This window comes from Hydra viridissima, unplaced genomic scaffold, assembly GCF_058129835.1.
Source record: "Hydra viridissima isolate aposymbiotic clone 2 unplaced genomic scaffold, HvirCarnegie_v1 scaffold_9, whole genome shotgun sequence".
NCBI lineage: Eukaryota > Metazoa > Cnidaria > Hydrozoa > Anthoathecata > Hydridae > Hydra > Hydra viridissima.
In genome coordinates this window covers 13,242,057-13,261,208 of record NW_028324308.1, presented here as the reverse complement: position 1 = coordinate 13,261,208, position 19,152 = coordinate 13,242,057, and the positions used below count along the sequence as shown (strand labels likewise).

Genomic DNA, 19,152 nt, shown 5'->3' with positions numbered 1-19,152 from the left:
CGCAAAAAACAGATTTCATACCGCAAAAAATAGATTCGTAAGTTAATTTCGATTTTATTATAACAGTTAAGGTGCAGTTAAAATGAAATATTAATGTGTGTAATATTTTCCTTACCACACATTTGGCTCATGTTTAATTTGATTAAAAGCATATGACTCAAAAGTTGTAAGTGCTCAAAGTTTCAAAGAATGGAAATACCCCAAAAACAAATCTTTCACCCTAAATATAACGAGGCGAAAACTGGTAGAATAACTTTCAGTAAACTCAACTCGGATCCGGTTCAATTAACACTACTTAATTCATATGTAAAAATATCAGTTTGGCAAGAATACTTTATTACAACTTATTAGTACTATATATCAATATATATATATATATATATATATATATATATATATATATATATATATATATATATATATATATATATATATATATATATATATATATATATATATATATATATATATATATATATATATATATATATATATGTAACACCACATACACATATAAATAACACATAGGTATAGATATATAGATATACAAATATAAATATAGATTAGAGATACAGAGATGTAGAGATGTAGAGAAATGAAGATCAAGATATATAGGTAAACAGATAGATATTGGTAAAGATGTATAGAGAAGGGTAATAATTTTGAATTTTTTTCTGAAAAATAAATCTTGTATCATAAAAGGATGAACTTTTGCCTAAAAATATTTAACTAAGCTCTAAATTTTTCTAATTTATAAAAAAAAGTGCCCCCAAAATTAATATATGGACCCAGCAAGCACTCAACATTGAAATAACGTTGATCAATGTCGATCAACATTATTTCAACGTTGTGTGGTTGCTGGGGAATAATAACATATCTACCATGGCTTAAAACTTTTATGACTTCTTAGAACTTTTTAGACCTTTTTTAAACTTCCTATAGCTGTTTACAACTATTTACAAGTTATTTTCTGTGTTGCTTAAAATTATTAGTATATAATGTCACACAAAAAAAGTGATGCTACTGTGCAAAAAAACAAACATATCTGGACCAAAAATCTGGTTTGATTTCAGCAATTACACAAAAAAGAGGAAATATGCTTTTAGAAGAATAATCTCTTGAAATAAAACAAAGAATGACATTCCAGCTTCAAATTATTGGACAATATCAATTATTTAGATCAGAAGTCAAAGGGTAGTAAAGAATACTTAGCAAAATTTAAAAAAATAAATTATGATGCTGTTGAAGAATAAATTAGATTTTTCATGTTTTAGATCAAGTAATATGAACAAAGCTTGATAATGTTTTGAAGATTTAAGATAAATGCTGAAAGGTGGGAAGATATGATACTCTAAAATTAACTTCTTGATATTACTAATGGTCAGTGGTCATCCACTGAAGACAAACAACTTTACTAACAAATGAAAAACAAATACAAAGTTGGGCAATGAATAAATAAAGTTGGAAGTAAGGAACTTCAATATCCAAATTAACATTACAATCATGCTTATTTGTTTGGCAAATTTTTTGTTTAGATTATTTGTAAGTTGCAGTCATTGAAGAATCATTGAAAGTAAGTGCTATTTATAATCAAGATTCCAAGAAGTAATCTGTATCCTAAGCATATAATCAAATTGATGCAGGAACTTTACACTATCTGCAAAAAAAAAAAAAAAAAAAATGCTACAACTTAGATTCTAAGCAATAAACAGTAATAATAAAAAAAGGTATTGAAATTTTCATTTCATTTTTCTTAAGCAAAAGTTCATCCAATTAAGCTACAGGTACACAGATAGATATATAGGTATAGAAAAATAAAATTTTGGAGTTCTGATCTAAATTGGTTAAGTGGCATTGAAAAATCAGGGTAGGGTGTATATATAGGACCTTTATAAACATGTATACTTTACTTTCTGTTTATTGTTTAGTTTTACTGTTAACAGCTTCAATATTTTATGTAGTTATTGTTAATGATAAAGATAATAGGAAAAAAAATTTCCTTTTTGTGAATGAATGGCAAATACATGAGTATTTTAATTAGAATAAAATATACACATGTATATACATACATGCATAGATACATCCCTACATACATACATACATACATACATACATACATACATACATACATACATACATACATACATACATACATACATACATACATACATACATACATACATACATACATAAATACATACATAAATACATACATAAATACATACATAAATACATACATAAATACATACATATATACAAATATCTATGTATGTATAAAATCTATACCTAAATATAAGATGTATATGTTTTTTCTGGTATTTGTTTTAGTATTCTATATAAACTGTTACTTCTAATATGGCTGCAAAAAATATTAACACAAAAACTCTGGAACAAAATTTTGATGGACCAGCTGTACAAATGTTCCTAGGTGAAACAATTTTATCTAAAGCAAATGTTATTCGGTATTATGATGCATCAAATCATGCCAATGGTTCAATGGGAACTTTGTATATAACAAACTTTAAAATAGCATTTATGTGCTCAGCCACAAACAAATCTAAAACTTTAAGCTCTGAATTCAATAAAAAAAGTTCAGAAGAACCTTCAGATTTAAATGATTTAATTCCACTAACTGTGATTCTTAATATTTATGCCGTTTCTACTTTAAAAGGAAAGCGGAAGAAGTTAAAAAATGCACTTAGTGAACTATCAAGTCAATATGATATAATTGAAATTGATACAAAGGACTTCAGAATGATTCAATTTGATTTCAAGTATTCAGCAAGTCAAAATAGGCGCTCATGTTTTCAAATGATTTCTCACTATGCCTTTCCAACTACAGTATTACGCTTATTTGCTTTTGATTATGCTAGCAGTGTTGCCTCAAAAAATGATAGCTGTGCATTTTGCTATTTTAAAACTAAAAAAGATTACGAACTAAATATAAACCGGCTGCATGCTTCACAGAATTGGAGAGTAACTAATGTTAATGAGGAGTTTGCTATCAATGAAACACTTCCAAAATTTCTTGTTTGTCCTGCTTCTCTAGAAGATAGTGATATTGAGCAAATTGCTGGATACTATAATAAAAAAAGATTTCCAGTGTGGGTGTGGAGTGATCCTTACTCAGGATGTTCTCTTTTGATCTCAGCACATTTAAGGTATTGTTTTTAGGTATTCTACCAAGATAATTGCTTGTAAGAAAATGTGTTACTAGCTACACATTTGTTTTCTATAAAAATTTGGTATTATCTAAAAAATCATAAAACTTTAATAATCCTATAAATTTTTTAAATTTTCTAGATTGCATGGATTTGTTAATAGATTTTTTTAAATATAAAAGTATAAAAAATGTTATCTTAGCACTGCTTGATCAAATAAATACTTATATATTTATAACATGTATTTACATGTTATAAATCTATCAGTATCTATTTCTTCGAAATTGCAAATTTTAAATTTCACAAAAATTTCAACTTTTAGAATTAAGAAGCTTTTATTTGAAGCAATTGTAATTTGATTGCCTACTCAAAATGAATTTTTAAGTTTATAACCTTCCTATCTTAACAAATATAGTTGATCTGTTTTTCATAAATAACCTGTTTTTTTTTTGTTTTTTGTTTTTCTCAGAAGTTCCTTGAGTAAAGATAATCCAGTGAATCACCCATTAAAACTTTTGAATTCCCTGAAAGCCTCTTCTAGTAATAAAGAAACAATTGCAGTTGATTTAAATAGTATTTCAGATTTTCCTACTTTAAAGCAGTTACAAGTGAGCTTTCAAAAAATTTACAAGCTTTCTACATTTCACTCAACTAAGGAATTTTGGAATTCTGATCCAAATTGGTTAAGTGGCATTGAAGAATCAGGGTAGGGTATATATATAAGACCTTTACAAGCATGTATACTTTACTTTCTGTTTATTGTTTAGTTTTACTGCTTCAAATTTTATGTTGTTGTAATGATAAATGACATTCCAGCTTCAAGATAATAGGAAAAAACATTTTCCTTTTAGTGAATGAATGGGAAATACATAAGTATTTTAATTAAAATGAAATATAAATTTTTTTGCTTTGTAAAATTTGATTTAAAATGTCTTATGAAAAAACATGTTTCCTTTTATTTTCTAGTTAGTATGTAATTGTAAGTCTTTTAGAGCATGCTGAAAAATTGTTGACTTTATTTAAATTGATTATCTTATTAACATATATATATATGACTTTTGTAACTTGATTTGTAGGTGGCTACATTATGTTTCTTCATGTTTGTCTACTGCAAAAATGTTAGCTGAGCATATTGCTAAAAAGCATTTAAATGTTTTAATTGAAGAAAATGGCGGACATGACTTCTCCATTCTTATAGCATCATTAGTCCAAATTATGTTAGATCCATATTATCGAACCCTTTTAGGCTTAAAAGCTCTTATACAAAAGGATTGGGTTTTGAAAGGCCATCCTTTTTCAACAAGACTTGGTACCTTATCAACTCCTTTTAATAAAAAAAATGACTACAATGGGCAAAGTCCAGTTTTTTTGTTATTTTTAGATTGCTTGCATCAACTTATTACTCAGTATCCACTTTTGTTTGAATATATGGACCAGTATCTTGTATTGATAATGGATTGTGCCTATTCCTCTTTGTTTGAGACATTCATTTTTAACTCAGAAAAAGAATATGAAAAATACTCAAAGGATTTAAAATTGGTGTCTGTATGGGACTTTTTGGAGACTAATATTCCCGATGCAAAGTTCAACTTGCTTTTTACAAATTTTGCATTTAAATTAAATAATCTAAACACCAATGACTTCACCATTAGCTCTTCTGCCTCAGATGGATTAAATCTAGAATCAATTTTTCCTGCATCCAAAGTCAGTGATGTTGCAATTTGGTCAAAATATTTTTTCAGATGGTTGTCTATCATTCATGAAGATGCAGCTTGCTGTTCCAGTATTGTTCTGCAGTTGCAGCAAATGCAATTTGATGAGGAAGTAGAGTACTTAACCCATCGACTGGCACAATTACAACATGATAAAAATAATTCAGTTAACAATGTTAGTTTAACAAATCAACCTAAAAAAAAACAGTTGATGAGAAACTGTTTAAACAGCTATGAAGAAGTGAAAAAAGATCTTCTCAATGCCACTTTTGGTTTTCATTTGTTGAAGCTGATTTAATTTGTTATTTATATTTAAGCATTTTTTACTATTTTTTAATTTATTATTATTTTTTTTTACCAACAAATATTTTTATAGTTTTTAACATTAGTAAGTAGAATACTTTTATAGCCAATTCTCTGTTTTCACAGCCTTTAATATTTATTAAATTTTAATTTTAAAAATTTACTTGTTAATATTTAAATCATATTGCAGTCAAAATTTGTGGTCTATATATGTATAATGTAAATACAAAAAATAGGATATAGTTTTAAACAACCTGTCATTCAGTTAAAATTTATAAGTTTTAAAAGTGTTTTTCTTGGTTTTTAATCCTTTATTAACTTAATTATTAGATTTCTGACAAAAAATATTTACTCATAAATTTGCATTTTTTTTGAAATTTATCCTTTGTATGTATTTTATACATCTATATAACGTGGTTAAATAAAGATATTGTACAGGTTGCTATTTTATGTAGAAATTATTTTCTGGTATTTATATAACTTCTTAAAACTTTTTCTCTCTAAAAATTCACAAAATACCATTTTGATACTTTTAGTTGTTTTAGATTTTTTTTTTTTAATCGCAAAATAGTAGTATTAAGTATCATTTATGGTTTATTGTTTTATACTTTATCATAATAGATTGCATAATAGTTAGTTTATATTATAAATAGCTTGGGGGTTTTTATTTGAAGATTGAGAATCCGCAACATAGTTGGCATTTATATTTTAATTGTTAGTGCATTATTTAAAGTAATGCCCTGCTCACGCAAATTTGTTTATCAGACTTTATGTTTTGTGATGGTTGCAGGACTATGTTATTTGTTATTTTTGGTTCTTATGGAACATTATGGAGACCGAACCAAGCAGTATTCTTCATTTATTAACAGAGAAATTTATGGTTCCAAGCAACTCATTAATTTTCAAAATCAAATGATTTTGGCTGATGTGCAAGAAATAAATCGAGTCATGCAGATGGAAAAAGATGAGCTTAACCAAATGGGTGTTAAGATTAACTTAAGACACAAAGAAGTTTTTCAAAAGAAGTTCTCTAATTTAACAGGCAAAAATAAGATTCGCAGATTATATAAATACAGAAATGTTGATGATGTATTACTATCAAAACTTTCAAACTCTGAAAAGGTAATTGAATATTTAACTGATCCTTTGCCTAATTCAGCTTCCTGTTACGACCCAGTATTTCTCATTGTTGCAGTAGTATCACAGCCTTCAAACTTTGAAAGGCGGGAATATATTAGAGAATCATGGGCAAATAGTTATGTAGAAGACTATGATAAACTCAAAGTAAAGAAACCTTTTCCTAACAACAAAGTCTATTTACCAAAAAATGTCCTTAAAGTTGTTTTTGTTATGGGTATACCAAAAGATCACAATACCACTGAAATCTACAAAGAAGCTATGTTAAAGAAAGATATAATTTTTGGTTCCATGGAGGAAGATTATAAAGTACTGACCATGAAAACTAGATTGGCAATAAAATGGTCTTACTATGACTGTCAAAGTTCTTTCTTCTTGAAAACTGATGATGATGTGTTTGTAAATCCTGTTGCTTTAGTTGAATGGCTTAAAGATGTTCCTCAAAATAACTTATATACTGGCTGGTGCAACTATAACTCTCCTGTTGTTCGTGATAAAAATAATAAATGGCAAGTTCATTTGTATTATAAACAATAGTAATTACATATCTTTTATTTAAATCATTTAAATTTATTTATCAGCAATTAAGGGAAAAAAAACTACAATTTAGATTTTAAATTGTAAATAGCGGACTTTTTCTGTTTAGGTATGTTTCTTTGGAAGAATATGCTAACCCTACCTATCCTCCATACTGTCTTGGAGGAGGGTATTTAATGTCAGAAGATGTATTGAAATCCATTATCAATTTTTCATATGGAAGAATTTTGTTCTCAATGGAAGATTTATATATTGGATTTATGGCACATGAGCTTAAAGTTCCTGTGCGAGATGAAAAATCTCATTTTGATTTGAATTATGCAGGCCGTCAAAATGACTGTGATTTAAAAGATTTATTTTTAGCACATCAGGTTTTAGGCAATAATCAATTGAAACACATTCAAAGATGGCGTAATGCACAAAGAACATGTATTTAAATTTTTGTACAAAAATGTACTTTTTTCATAATATGGTTGTAAATAGCTTGAGTGTTATATTTTGTTATTTATAGCATGTAAACACATGTTTCTTAGTAATTGGTCACAGTTGTTTGTTTTATAAGAAAAAATCTTGAGACAAATATTGAAACAAATTTTTAAAACTTCTTTAAATGGTTTATTTTTAATTCACAACTCAGCATTTGCATTTACAGCTGATAATTTTTGTATAAGGAAATAAAACTTTATCTTTTAAGCTTGCACCTTAAAAATTTAGTGTTGTAATTCCTTTTACAAATAATTTTAGTGTTTGATAAATGTCAGACATGAGTACACTGTTAGCAACAGGTAAGTTTTCTATTTTTTTAATAAGTTTTTTTTTAATACCTGTAGCGCTTTAAAACATTTAGTTTTAATGCATGATTTATACCAGTGTTTTGGATGTTTAGGATGTTCAATTTGTCAGTGTTTCAAAATACACCTGATAAAAGAGCCATATCGGAAACCAAGTTTTTTAAAATGAATTCTTACAATTCTATAGAAGATATATAATTTATTATTGAATTTCAAATAAAAACATAACTTTTTTTTTGATGTTTTATCTCCCTGAAAATAATAGGTGTATAAGTACATAGGATTGTATTAAAAGAGAAAAAATGCTATGTAATGCTGTACAAAAATGCTATTCAAAGATGGTATCAGGGCTTTGTAGTTGGAGTTGGGCTTTTTGAAGTTTGTACTCTGGGCTTTTTAGTCATGCCTAGTGTTTATTTTTGATATTTCATTAAAGTAATTTTCAGTTAAGATGAACCCAAATTAGTCTGCCTATCAGCTTAAAAACTACTAGTATGCTATAATAATAGTATTGATATACTATTACCATAGTAGTAAAAAATTTTAAAATTTATCTTTCTACTAATCATCCATAGTTATTCAAAGCTTGTTTTTTGATTTTTAAAATTGAGATAATTGATAAATATATAAAAAATATTTTCACTGATATTTATTCTGTAAATGCAGTTTATTATTTATGCTACCCAAGACTGTTATTAATTCCATAATTTTGTTCAATATAATATGTAGTTAGTAGCTGCTATTACTAAGCTACTAGCCAAAGCCCACTGGTTAGTGTATTAATTGATCTAGTTTTGTTTTCTGTGATCACTGTTAATTATTAAACTAGTCTCAGAGATCATTTGATTTCTGAGACTAGTTTAATAATTAACTATGCACCTTAGTTCCATCAGCTCATACACATTTAAAAGATAGAAAATGGCAATGAGGTGTTTCCAAAACTTCATTTGGCCTTTAAGTATTTTGATCTTCAATAACTTCTTTGTTTCTATTTATTTTGAACATTGCTTTTATTACAATAACCTTGTAGAAAAATATAGAATTGAAGTTGGAACATTAAATCCAAATGTGGAATGTGGGACAAAAACTTGTTCATATACAATCTTAAAAATTTAAACTTCTCATTAATTTAAAGTAGAGATAAAAGCATGAACGGCTTAATTTTTTATTTTTAATGTTTTAATTGGTTTAGATGTCCTTTTTAAGGTTTGTATCTAAAAATGCAGGTTTGGTTACTGGCTATAGGCTACCTGCGCATATTTAACTTAAAAAAGCTACTGTGACATATGGTATCTAGCTTCAAGCTATGGTGAAAGAAATTTTTAAAAATATCTTTTTAAGTTATACATATGTTCTAAATGGCAATCAATTTTGAAATTTTTATTAAGTAGTATGTATCATAAAATTGAGTCTGAATCTGAACTTTTGTTAGGCAACTTTACAGATTTGGATGGTATTTTTAAATTACCAAAAAAATTAGGAAAAGGTTTTGAAGATAATTAGATTTAGTAAACTTCCAGTATTTCCATAATAATCACAAAATGGTATTTTTCTTTTAAAAAAACAGTTACGTACTTTTTTCGAAATTATAATGTGAACTCAAGGCGGCATTTCAATATCACAGTTACTATTAAAATTTACTGAAAGATTTGCTGAAAATTACTTGGGTAATACAGAAAGTTGGTATATATGTACGTATGTAAGCATGAATGAATGTATACATGCTTGAATGTATGCATGAGTGTATGATGCATACATTTAGCATATTTGATGCATATAGATTTAAACATATATATATATATATATATATATATATATATATATATATATATATATATATATATATATATATATATATATATATATATATATATATATATATATATATATATATATATATATATACAATAGCACTTATGTCATATAAAGAATTTCATTCAAAATTGTTTTTCAACTATAATTTTACTCTTTTGTAGATGCTTTGGACTTAGTTTTAAAGGAAAGTAAACACTTAATGTCACACGAAGACTTTAATTTGTTATTAAATGTTATGAAAAATCCTTTCACAGAAAATATTTTTAAGGTAAATCATACTTTAAATTATTACTAATGATTTTTAAATATTTCAGGCTGAAAAAGAATATTTTTTTAATACTCTGTTTATAATGTTCACTTAATTTTTGGAAAATTGAAGAAGAAGTTTATTATCTATTTTAGAATACTATGCTAACTTTTTACATTTTTGTTTATATTTTTTGATAACTGCCTTACAACATGGCTACAGGTTTTGGTTGAAATAAAATTTGTAAACAGCTTCTATGGATAATTAACCTTTTAAAAATAGTTTTTGATATTGTTCATAAAAAAAAAAAAAAAAACCAACTGACAATGCTTCTAAACTTTTTAGGTTATCCTTGTTGTGGGGTGAGTTAAGTTAGAGCCAAAGCTCCCTCTAAGCTTTGCAAATCCTCAGAGGCTTGCAGGTCTGCACGTTCATTATAGACCTACAGGTCTGGACATGCTAGATTTTTATGCTTGTACTTACACATAAGTATATCACACCCTCAAAAAATACCATAAATTAAAAAAGAAAAGACCTAAAAACACTCATAATAGTTTTGAAAAAAAACCTAGTATTTAGAAACAATTGTTTAAGAACTCAAACATTTAATAACACAGGTCCGCAATAAAAAAAAAGTTTTTTAATTATTTTTTATTTACCTACTATTTTTTCAAGTTTGAGTATGTGAATGATGAAAAAATCCATTTAGTTTATTTTTATTAAACTAAAATATACAGCAAGTGGTTGAAAAATGTTTCTAACAGTTTTTTGTATTAAGTTATTTTTGGTAAATTTGTAATTTAAAAATGTAGTGTGTTAAGTTAAATAAGATCATAGCCTAAATACTCCATATTTAAATACAATTGAGGTCATATTTTGAGAGGATAGCTGTAAGAGATACAAAAAAACTGGTTCTTGATAAGTTTTCAGCTGAATTGTTTTGAAAAGTTTTTTCAACATATCCCCTCAATTGCAATAAGAGAGTATGAAAAATTATTTGATTCAAGCATGAACAATACCTTCAATTGCATTTTAATTGAAGGTATTGTTCATGCTTAAGTCAAATAATTTTTCATACTCTCTAGGCAGTGAAATGGGTCTATTGTCACCTTGAGTTAGCAACTAGCCTTCAGTGAATTTTCTATAGTACTTTTCATTAAAATTATAGTATCGCTCATTAAAAGAAAGAAGAAATAAATATAAACAAAAAATGGCTGGAATCTTTGCATACTGTACTTTTACATTTTCCTAAGTTCTTTTTTAAAAATTATTTTCCTAGCTGTTGTAAGTGGTAATGAATTTTAAATTGACTTTTTACATCTGAAAAAAGACCAGAATTTAAATCTACAAGGATTACAAATTCAATTCAGAATGGTGTCATAAAATGGTAAAATCAGCTTTACCATTTTACACAAACTTTGTCAAATTTGATTTTGAATTTATACCTAAACTCTGAATAACATAATATTTGCAGCAAAAAATTAAATATTCATAATAGAACATCTGTGTTTCTGTTGGGTGGTGATTTTTATTTTCATTTTCTCAGTTTTTTAAAAATATGAATGGAAAAAAAACAAACTGAAATACTCTTATGGATTTTGTCAAATAGCTTAAAAAACTGCAGATGAATATGAATGCAAATGTAGTAAAAAATTGTGAAGGCTTGGGTATAATTGGTGCTTGAGATGAAAAAATCTTTAAAGCCTATACTATAAGTTCTACCAATCAGCAATAAAATGTTGCAAATTTCAAGAAAATGCAGCCCAATCTGAAAATTAAGCAGTTGCATTTAGACCATCAAATTTAGGTTAGGAGGTTGTTCAGGTATTTTACTTTTTTGTTTACTAACAGTAACTGTCATGCATTATTTATTTTGATTTGTTTTTGAGGAGAAATTAAATGACCTCATTTCTTAATACTCTTAACAGTACTTTACATCATAGGTGTAAAGTGCTGTTTAAAAAAAACTTTTCCTTTTATGTAAATGAAAGAGTTGAGTTCAAAGATTTATTGAAATATAAGTTTCTACTTCTTTATTAGATTTATGATTGTGTAGAGCAAAAAAGAACCTACGACAAAACACAAGATTATATGACACTGTATATCGAGGTTGTTATTTTCATTCTTATCATTGTTATTTTCATTCTTTTCAAACTTTCTATAATTATTTAATGCTTAATAAATTTTATATTATTATATCATTTAATGTAAAAGTATAAGAGGTCATTTTTAGTAATCTATACAATAGTTCTAAATGTAAAACCATTAAAATCACTTCATGCAGGTCATACAGGCCATCCATATACGTCTGTTAAAAATCAAGTAAGACCTTACTATACAGCTTATGAAATTCTTTTTAATCTTAAAAGCTGATCATATCTACAATCTGAAAATGTGTAAGTTTTAAGTATTCTTTGCTGGCTTTTTAAAAAAATTCTTTTTCCAATTTCTATTATTTAATCATTGTTTTCAAATCATTGTTTATTTAAAACCACATTTTGAATTTTCACAATTTTTTATTATTATGAATAATGAATCATATATATGTAAGCATCAACAGGTTTTTTGGTTTTCAACAAGTGATAACTAACTTCTATATCATTATTTTAAGATAAATCAAGTTTCTAAAGCTTATTAAAATAGAAGTATTTGTTTAAAATAGCAAAGTTTTTGGTGACACAAGTTTTTACTCATATATAAATTGATTTTTTAAAATTTGTTATAAAAACGAATTTAACAGGTTTAATGAAGAAGTAATTCTGCACAATATCTTAATATATAGAAGCTTGTATTTTGTTACTATTTGTTAAAAACAAAAAAACAAATGTTAATGCTTATATACTTATGAAAATGTAGTTTTATAAATAATATTTTCACCTGGACTTATTTTACCACTAACTAAAAACTATTTACAGTCAGAGGTGTTATGTTGGAAGCAAATTGTCTAGAAAAACTTTGTGATTAGGTTTTCATAGTTCTTCGCTTTTGTTTGTTTAAATCTAATGTTTTCTAAAATGATAGCTTCAATAACTATTAGTCAATCAGAGGGTAGTAGTCATTAAAACTTCCATTTATATCTTATTTCCTGGTTACCAAATTAAAAGTTCACAACTATCTAGTAGAATATGAAACACCCTACTTCTACTTCAGCAACTCAAGTATTAAAATTTCAAATGATGTTTTTTCAAAAAGTCAAAAATGATGTAAAAGATATTAAGTAATTTTTAATGGACCTAATTACAGGACAATCTTGAAATTTAAAAACCCCAAAATGAATGCCAATAACAAATACTATTGGTTTTTTTAGGTTATGAATTTGCTGGAAAATCGGACAGAAGAGAAGTGTTTAAAACTTTTTAATATTCTGAATAAACCTTCAATTCGGGTGAACATTTTGTTAAAAATAATAAATTTTTGCCTTTAGCTTTTAGTTTATTAATGTTTATAAACATTTGTATAATCTAAACAAAATAAAATGTGGAATTTTAACATTAAGATAAAATTTATTTTTTCAACAATATTTTCTAATTTTTTAAATAATCACTTGATCTTTATTCTATATATAATTTGCAGTATATGATGGAAGCATTTAGTAACATTATGCATCAATCATACATTCCAAAACTTCCTCCTTACTGCATCAAATCCACTCCATTGATGAAAGTGATACGGCTCAATACAAATAACTGTTGCTCTGTTGTAAGTGCTCTATTGTAAGACTAAACCTTTTTCTTTTAATAAAATTTTTCTTTTTCATTGTACACTTGGATGGTTTGTTATGTTTCTTGATAAAACAAAAAAAATTCTGTTTGTCATTTTTTTTATTGACTTGCAAAAGCCGAACTTTAGAAGTATTTTCTTTTTCAAACCTTTCACTATTTAGGGTCTGCAGCTGGGAAAACATCCAGATAATTGTATTTTTATAAAAAAAGTTGCAAAAACCCATGTTGTTGCTTTTCAAGGTAGTTTTTTCAACATTTAGTAAGAAGCGAAAACTTTTGTTGAAGTCATAATTTTCACTCTTTTTTTTTTTTCCATCTACCTTTTGTTTAACATTAAAAACCATAAACAAAGCAATTAGGAAATATGGTATAAATGACAGTAGAGATTATCAATTTAATTATATGTAATTATCAATTTAATTATTAATTATATGTAATTATCAATTATATATAATTATCAATTTAATTATATTACTTACACTAAAATGTTTGTTTTTTATTCTGAGGGGTTTGTTTTTAAGATCTACTTACTGAAGGAGACATTATACAAGAAATAAATGGAAAACCTGTTAGTGAAAACTTAGCTGAAGTAAAAAGCAATCTAGTGAGTTGATTTTTCTTAAAATTTAAATTTTTTAAACATTTGTTTTGTGTAATATATATATATATATATATATATATATATATATATATATATATATATATATATATATATATATATATATATATATATATATATATATATATATATATATATATATATATATATATAACTGGAACGTAGTCCAGATCTTAACCCAATTGAAAATCTTTGGGGACCTTTGAGCTGAAAGCTCATATCAGAGAAGCTTGGAATGAAATATCTATAGAAACTATCCAAAATCTTGTGACTAGTATGTCAAACCGCATATTTGAAGTCATTAAAAGTTCAGGAAGCAATACTAAATACTAAATGAGCGTAAAAACAAAATATTTTCTTTATTTTTTTGTATATAACGCTAATGAGGCTAATTCAATTTTCTCCACAAATTGAATACTTTTAATTTTTTTCCCATTTGTAATTAATTAAACATACCAATTTATAAACTTTTTAGTTGTAGTAGAAGTAATAAGAAATAAAGTAGATTTCATAATTGTTTACCTGCGATTTTTGTTAAATTAGAACAAAAAATAAAGGTGAGGCTAATTCTATTTTCTCCACTGTATTTAAGGATATCTAAAATAATTTTCTTTTACTGATTCTATTGCATGTTTTGGATTACTGCCAGGTTTTTATTATGTCTTTGTGTCTTTTTCAATCCATATTAATTTTAATGAGTTACTCAATTTAAAATTGGCTTAATTATACCCATAAAATTTTCCCCACCATGTTTTCTCACAATCATGTTTTTTGTGCCATGTTTCAAATGATACTTTGGATTTAATCATTGTTCATGAAATTGTTTTTTCTGAAAAGTAAAATCTTTTGTTGTATCAATGCTCCAAGGTGGTGGTGGCAGCATTATTATTTAGGCTGCTTCTCTATATTACACATATAAATTAAATCAGCCAATAGTCCTTGTATTCATACTCTTACACAGTGATGCTAGAAAACTACAATGAACAATGAATTGTTCCATCAATAAAAAAATAATGTGGAACCTGATACAAGAACTAGGAAAAATTATTCACTGGTTCTTATTTTGTGCTGTTTTAAATTAAAAAAAAAAAAAAGGTGTCTATTTCTTTTGAGTACACTGTACAATTGTTGATACATCAAGGAGTTATCTGAACTTAAGTGTGATATTTCTAAGTCTTAGGTTTCTTAAAGGAAGTTGGACTGGGTAAAGAACTTTCTCTAAAGCTTTGGACATTTTAGCTAACTCTAAAAATACAAATTGGTGTTTAAATGCATGAATTACAGTTCCCATCACTAGTTCATTCAAAGCTTAATAATATTTTTTTAAAACACTTTCCTTTTTGAAAGAAAGATTATTCCATTTCAGAAAAGATATCAAATAGAATGTACTGAGTAAGTTACCACTCTGATGTAAGCCCTTGAACTTAGTTATGTTTATAACTCTTACCATCATGATGCCATCTCTATTTTAGAAAACTTCTAGGGAGGGAATCTCAATAACAGTATTGCCTATCTCCAATCAAGTTAGAAGCACATGTCAGGTGTTTTAATTTTATGCATGTTTTTTAGTGTTTTTCTAGGGTTTTTTAGTGTTTTTCTAGAGTTTTTTAAAAAAAGCTTATTTGTTAATAAGTTTAAATTTTGATTTTTTATGTTTAATTTAATTTTTAGTTTTTTACTAATATTTTACATAATTTAATTTCAAATTTGTTTGTTTTTTTTCAGCTTTTTGTACGTTGCCAATTTGACTACCTACCCCAAAATGACGATTTGATTATAGAACAAAATGCTGGATTAGAATTTAAGTGTGGTGATATTTTAGAGATTGTTGATCAATCAGATCAAAATTGGTGGCAGGTATTTCTTACTCATGCTCACAATTCTTTTTTTTGTTTCAATATTATCATTATTATTATTATTAATATTTATATTACTATTATTATTGTTTTTATTATTATTGTTGTTGTTAATGCTGCTGCTGTTGTTGTAAATTGTTATTATTGTTATGGTTACTATTATCATTAATATTATTTTTATTATTGTTAGTTATTATTATTGTTATAGTTACTATCATCATCATTGTCATCATCATTGTCATTGTCATCATCATTGTCCTCATCATTTCTTAGCCATGGTCTTGATTTAGACTTAAAGGAATGATTCTTTTTTAGGCAAAACATGTGAGTGATCTGGCTAAAAAGTACGAACTGGGGTTAATTCCAAGTTTGAGGTTGCAGATGTCGTAGGTTATTTTACTTTCTAGTTTCAGGATATCCTTAATATTGATTAAACCCTAATGATGTTTATTTACAAATTTAGATGTTTGGGAAGGGATAGTTTTCTTTTGTTTAGTTCATATCTTAAGTATTAAATGTTACTTTCTATATTCAGTTCTAAAATATTCACTATGATTTATCATTATTTACTTTTACTTCTTCTTTTACAGTTAATAACTGTTATTGTTAATGTTGTTATTATTTTTACTGCAAAAATTACTGCATGATTTTTCTTGTTGTTATAAAATGATAAATTACACAGTGTCAACTTGATTGTACCTAAATGGTGTTGTGCATATGTTTTATTTAAAACCTTAAGCTAATATTATGAAAAAAAAGTTTAAAGTTTAAAGTTTAGAAGTATAGTGATGACATAACAAAATAATAGAAAATTTAGCTATGGTGCAGTTTCTTACTATTTCAGTATTCTTGTTTCGGGATAGGAGTTCATTGGAAATAAATTTGGATTCAGTTAAAATTTAAAGCTGCTTGTTTAAGAAAAATCTTGAAATGTATAAAAGTGAATTGAGATGGCCAACTTTTTTTTTTAAAAAAAAAAAAAGAAAAATAAATTATAACGATGATCATCAGTATGGTAATACTAAAACTTTGGGGTTAAACTTTGCTTGTTTTTACTGATTGATGTTTGAATTAACTATCTTTCATTGTTTCATTTTCAGGAGAAGCAGTTGTTTATCTTTACCTATAGAAGGTGAGCTATGTTTAAACTTAACTGCAAGTATATTCGTTTCTGAAAGCTAAAAATTGAATTTGCCTAATTTGGAATAAACTTTCTGGTGACTTTGTAACAATGTCTCTGTCTGTGGTAAGTTTATAAATTTTTTTTGTTTTTCTTACTTATATATTTTTCTTACTCTAATATTTTAAGCTTTATCAACGAAGCACAAGAAGAAAATTATGTATCAAGTCATTAAAAGTGAAGGTAATCTATTTTTTGCTGTTCATGTTTACTGGTCACGTGTTAAGGTCAAACATAAATGTAATGTTCGTTAATCTTTTTTAATTTTATTTTCTTACCTCAGTATTTGATGGTTTGCAAATGCCAATATATGAAGGCGTAACCAAAATGCCACCATTCAAGAGAAAACTTTTAATTTTAGTAGGTTTGTACGAGCTTTTGTTTTTGTTGAGTTGTAAGTTTATCAATGGCTAAAATAAAATACTTAATATGGAAATTTCCTTTTAAGGATGTCTTATTAAAGTTTTAAAATACTGTAAGGTTTAAATAAAAAAATTTTGGTATTTTCAAACGGTGTTTTTAACATACAGAAAAATTATTATTTTGTCACAGGTGCTGAAAATGTAGGATGTGAAACCATTAAAAATCGAATATTAACTCTTAATCATGACAATTATGCAACACCTATTCCTGGTAACTATTTTGTTTTTTTGTTTTTTTGTTTTTGGTTTTCCCTTTTCTCTTTGTTGTTTTAAAATACACATTTTTAACTTTTATCTTTCAGACACAAGTAGAGTGCCCAGTGCGAGTGAGGTTTCAGGTCAAGGTTACAATTTTATTGTTCGAGATTGTATTTTATCAGACATAAAATGTGGAAAATACTTTGAGTATGGTGAACATAACGGTCACTTGTACGGAACTCGACTCGACTCTGTTCGCGCGATAATTAACGCAGGGAAAACTTGCGTTTTGTATTGTAATCCATCGGTTGGTTTCCAATTTTACTGTTTTTTTTTTTTGCTTGTTTTTTTTTTTTTAGAATTTTTTATTAGAATTTTGTAAAAATTTCACAAATATTTGGATTAATGAATTACTAATTTTCCATTTAGGCACTGAAGTTTTTAAGAACTGCAGAATTCATGCCATTTGTTGTTTTCATCGAAGCTCCAAATATTGAAGTGCTCTGTAGGATCAACAAAGACGGACACACAATTCGGCTTACGGTTTAATAAGTTTCTATGACTAATTTTGTTTCAATAAGTTTCTCATTCAGAAACCCAGCACCATTTAAATTAAAGTTGATCATTGACAAGCTTACACCTAACGATTATACCAGTGACGTTGGATCAAATATTATGTAAGACGAAGTTAAAAAACAAAAAAGTAACTTTTTATCATATAAAAAAATATCCTGGTGTTACAGAACTTCTCATATGAAAACTTATTGAGATAAAAGTCGATCAAGGCTTTTTTAAATGCATGAATTATATTTTGTCAGTTTGCAACTGGAAAATTGATTATTCTTTATTGTACAGCTTTTTTGTTATTAAATTATGATGCATCTTGTTTCTATTATACAGATTTTTAACTCATGAAATTGATTTGTAAACAAAATGCTTAATGTTTTCAAACATATCTCTAGGCTGAACAAATCAAGAAAATTGTCCAAAAAAATAAAGAAATATCACAGCTTTATTGCCACCTTTTCGACTTCCGAATAGTTAACAATGAACTGGAGACAACTTACAACGCAATAATGTCTGAAATTGAGCGGAATACTCGAGAAACCCAGTGGGTTTCGTTAAGTTGGGTGTATTGACTTTTTTTTTTTTTCTGAATTTTACTTTAAATATTAATTTGTGGTTTCTTTATATTTAACTATATTTAACTATTTTTGGGTTGTATTTTTCTACTTGAAGACTATGGTAATTTTTTATTAAACATTTTATTATAAACTTTTGCGTTTTAAAAGCTAAAAATTTGAAATCTCTAATGTTTTTTACAACAATATTTGTTTAAAAATTTTACTGTTTAAGTTCTGCTTTCTATTCGTGCCATACAAAATACTTTATAAATACAAGATTTATCCTAATTTAATCGATTAACTTCTAAGTATGAATCACGGCCTTCCT

At 26.4% G+C, this 19,152-nt stretch overlaps 3 protein-coding genes across 9 annotated transcripts; all 3 read left to right on the top strand.

Moving 5' to 3' along the window:
- The first annotated feature begins 538 nt into the window (after positions 1 to 538).
- LOC145185898 (myotubularin-related protein 10-B-like) lies at positions 539 to 5,383 on the top strand. Of its 4 annotated transcripts, XM_090098917.1 has the most exons (5): positions 1,251 to 1,333; positions 1,536 to 1,573; positions 2,329 to 3,161; positions 3,631 to 3,867; positions 4,238 to 5,383. In XM_090098917.1, the coding sequence occupies exons 3-5, from the start codon at positions 2,356 to 2,358 to the stop codon at positions 5,169 to 5,171; spliced, it is 1,977 nt and encodes a 658-aa protein (XP_089955043.1). In that variant the 5' UTR covers positions 1,251 to 1,333; positions 1,536 to 1,573; positions 2,329 to 2,355; the 3' UTR covers positions 5,172 to 5,383. The 4 variants fall into 4 exon arrangements, with proteins under 4 accessions (XP_089955044.1, XP_089955040.1, XP_089955043.1 ...); XM_090098918.1 differs by lacking the exons at positions 1,251 to 1,333; positions 1,536 to 1,573 and adding an exon at positions 539 to 615; XM_090098914.1 differs by lacking the exon at positions 1,536 to 1,573 and having other exon boundaries at positions 943 to 1,467.
- Positions 5,384 to 5,773: 390 nt separating this feature from the next.
- Positions 5,774 to 7,461, top strand: LOC145186133 (beta-1,3-galactosyltransferase 5-like). Its single transcript, XM_080062222.2, has 2 exons — positions 5,774 to 6,822; positions 6,960 to 7,461. The coding sequence occupies exons 1-2, from the start codon at positions 5,912 to 5,914 to the stop codon at positions 7,285 to 7,287; spliced, it is 1,239 nt and encodes a 412-aa protein (XP_079918348.2). The 5' UTR covers positions 5,774 to 5,911; the 3' UTR covers positions 7,288 to 7,461.
- LOC145186119 (MAGUK p55 subfamily member 2-like) lies at positions 7,399 to 19,042 on the top strand. Of its 4 annotated transcripts, none has more exons than XR_016455577.1 (17): positions 7,399 to 7,635; positions 9,618 to 9,724; positions 11,744 to 11,812; positions 13,011 to 13,088; positions 13,277 to 13,402; positions 13,587 to 13,665; positions 13,947 to 14,029; positions 15,517 to 15,585; positions 15,770 to 15,901; positions 16,216 to 16,286; positions 17,001 to 17,032; positions 17,210 to 17,263; positions 17,364 to 17,440; positions 17,633 to 17,713; positions 17,805 to 18,007; positions 18,130 to 18,243; positions 18,663 to 19,042. XR_016455577.1 is itself a non-coding variant. In XM_090097593.1 (17 exons), the coding sequence occupies exons 1-17, from the start codon at positions 7,605 to 7,607 to the stop codon at positions 18,837 to 18,839; spliced, it is 1,587 nt and encodes a 528-aa protein (XP_089953719.1). In that variant the 5' UTR covers positions 7,471 to 7,604; the 3' UTR covers positions 18,840 to 19,042. The 4 variants fall into 4 exon arrangements, 1 of the variants encoding a protein (XP_089953719.1); XR_016455578.1 differs by having other exon boundaries at positions 7,471 to 7,635; positions 16,216 to 16,290; positions 17,364 to 17,444; XM_090097593.1 differs by having other exon boundaries at positions 7,471 to 7,635; positions 17,364 to 17,444.
- Positions 19,043 to 19,152: the final 110 nt, after the last annotated feature.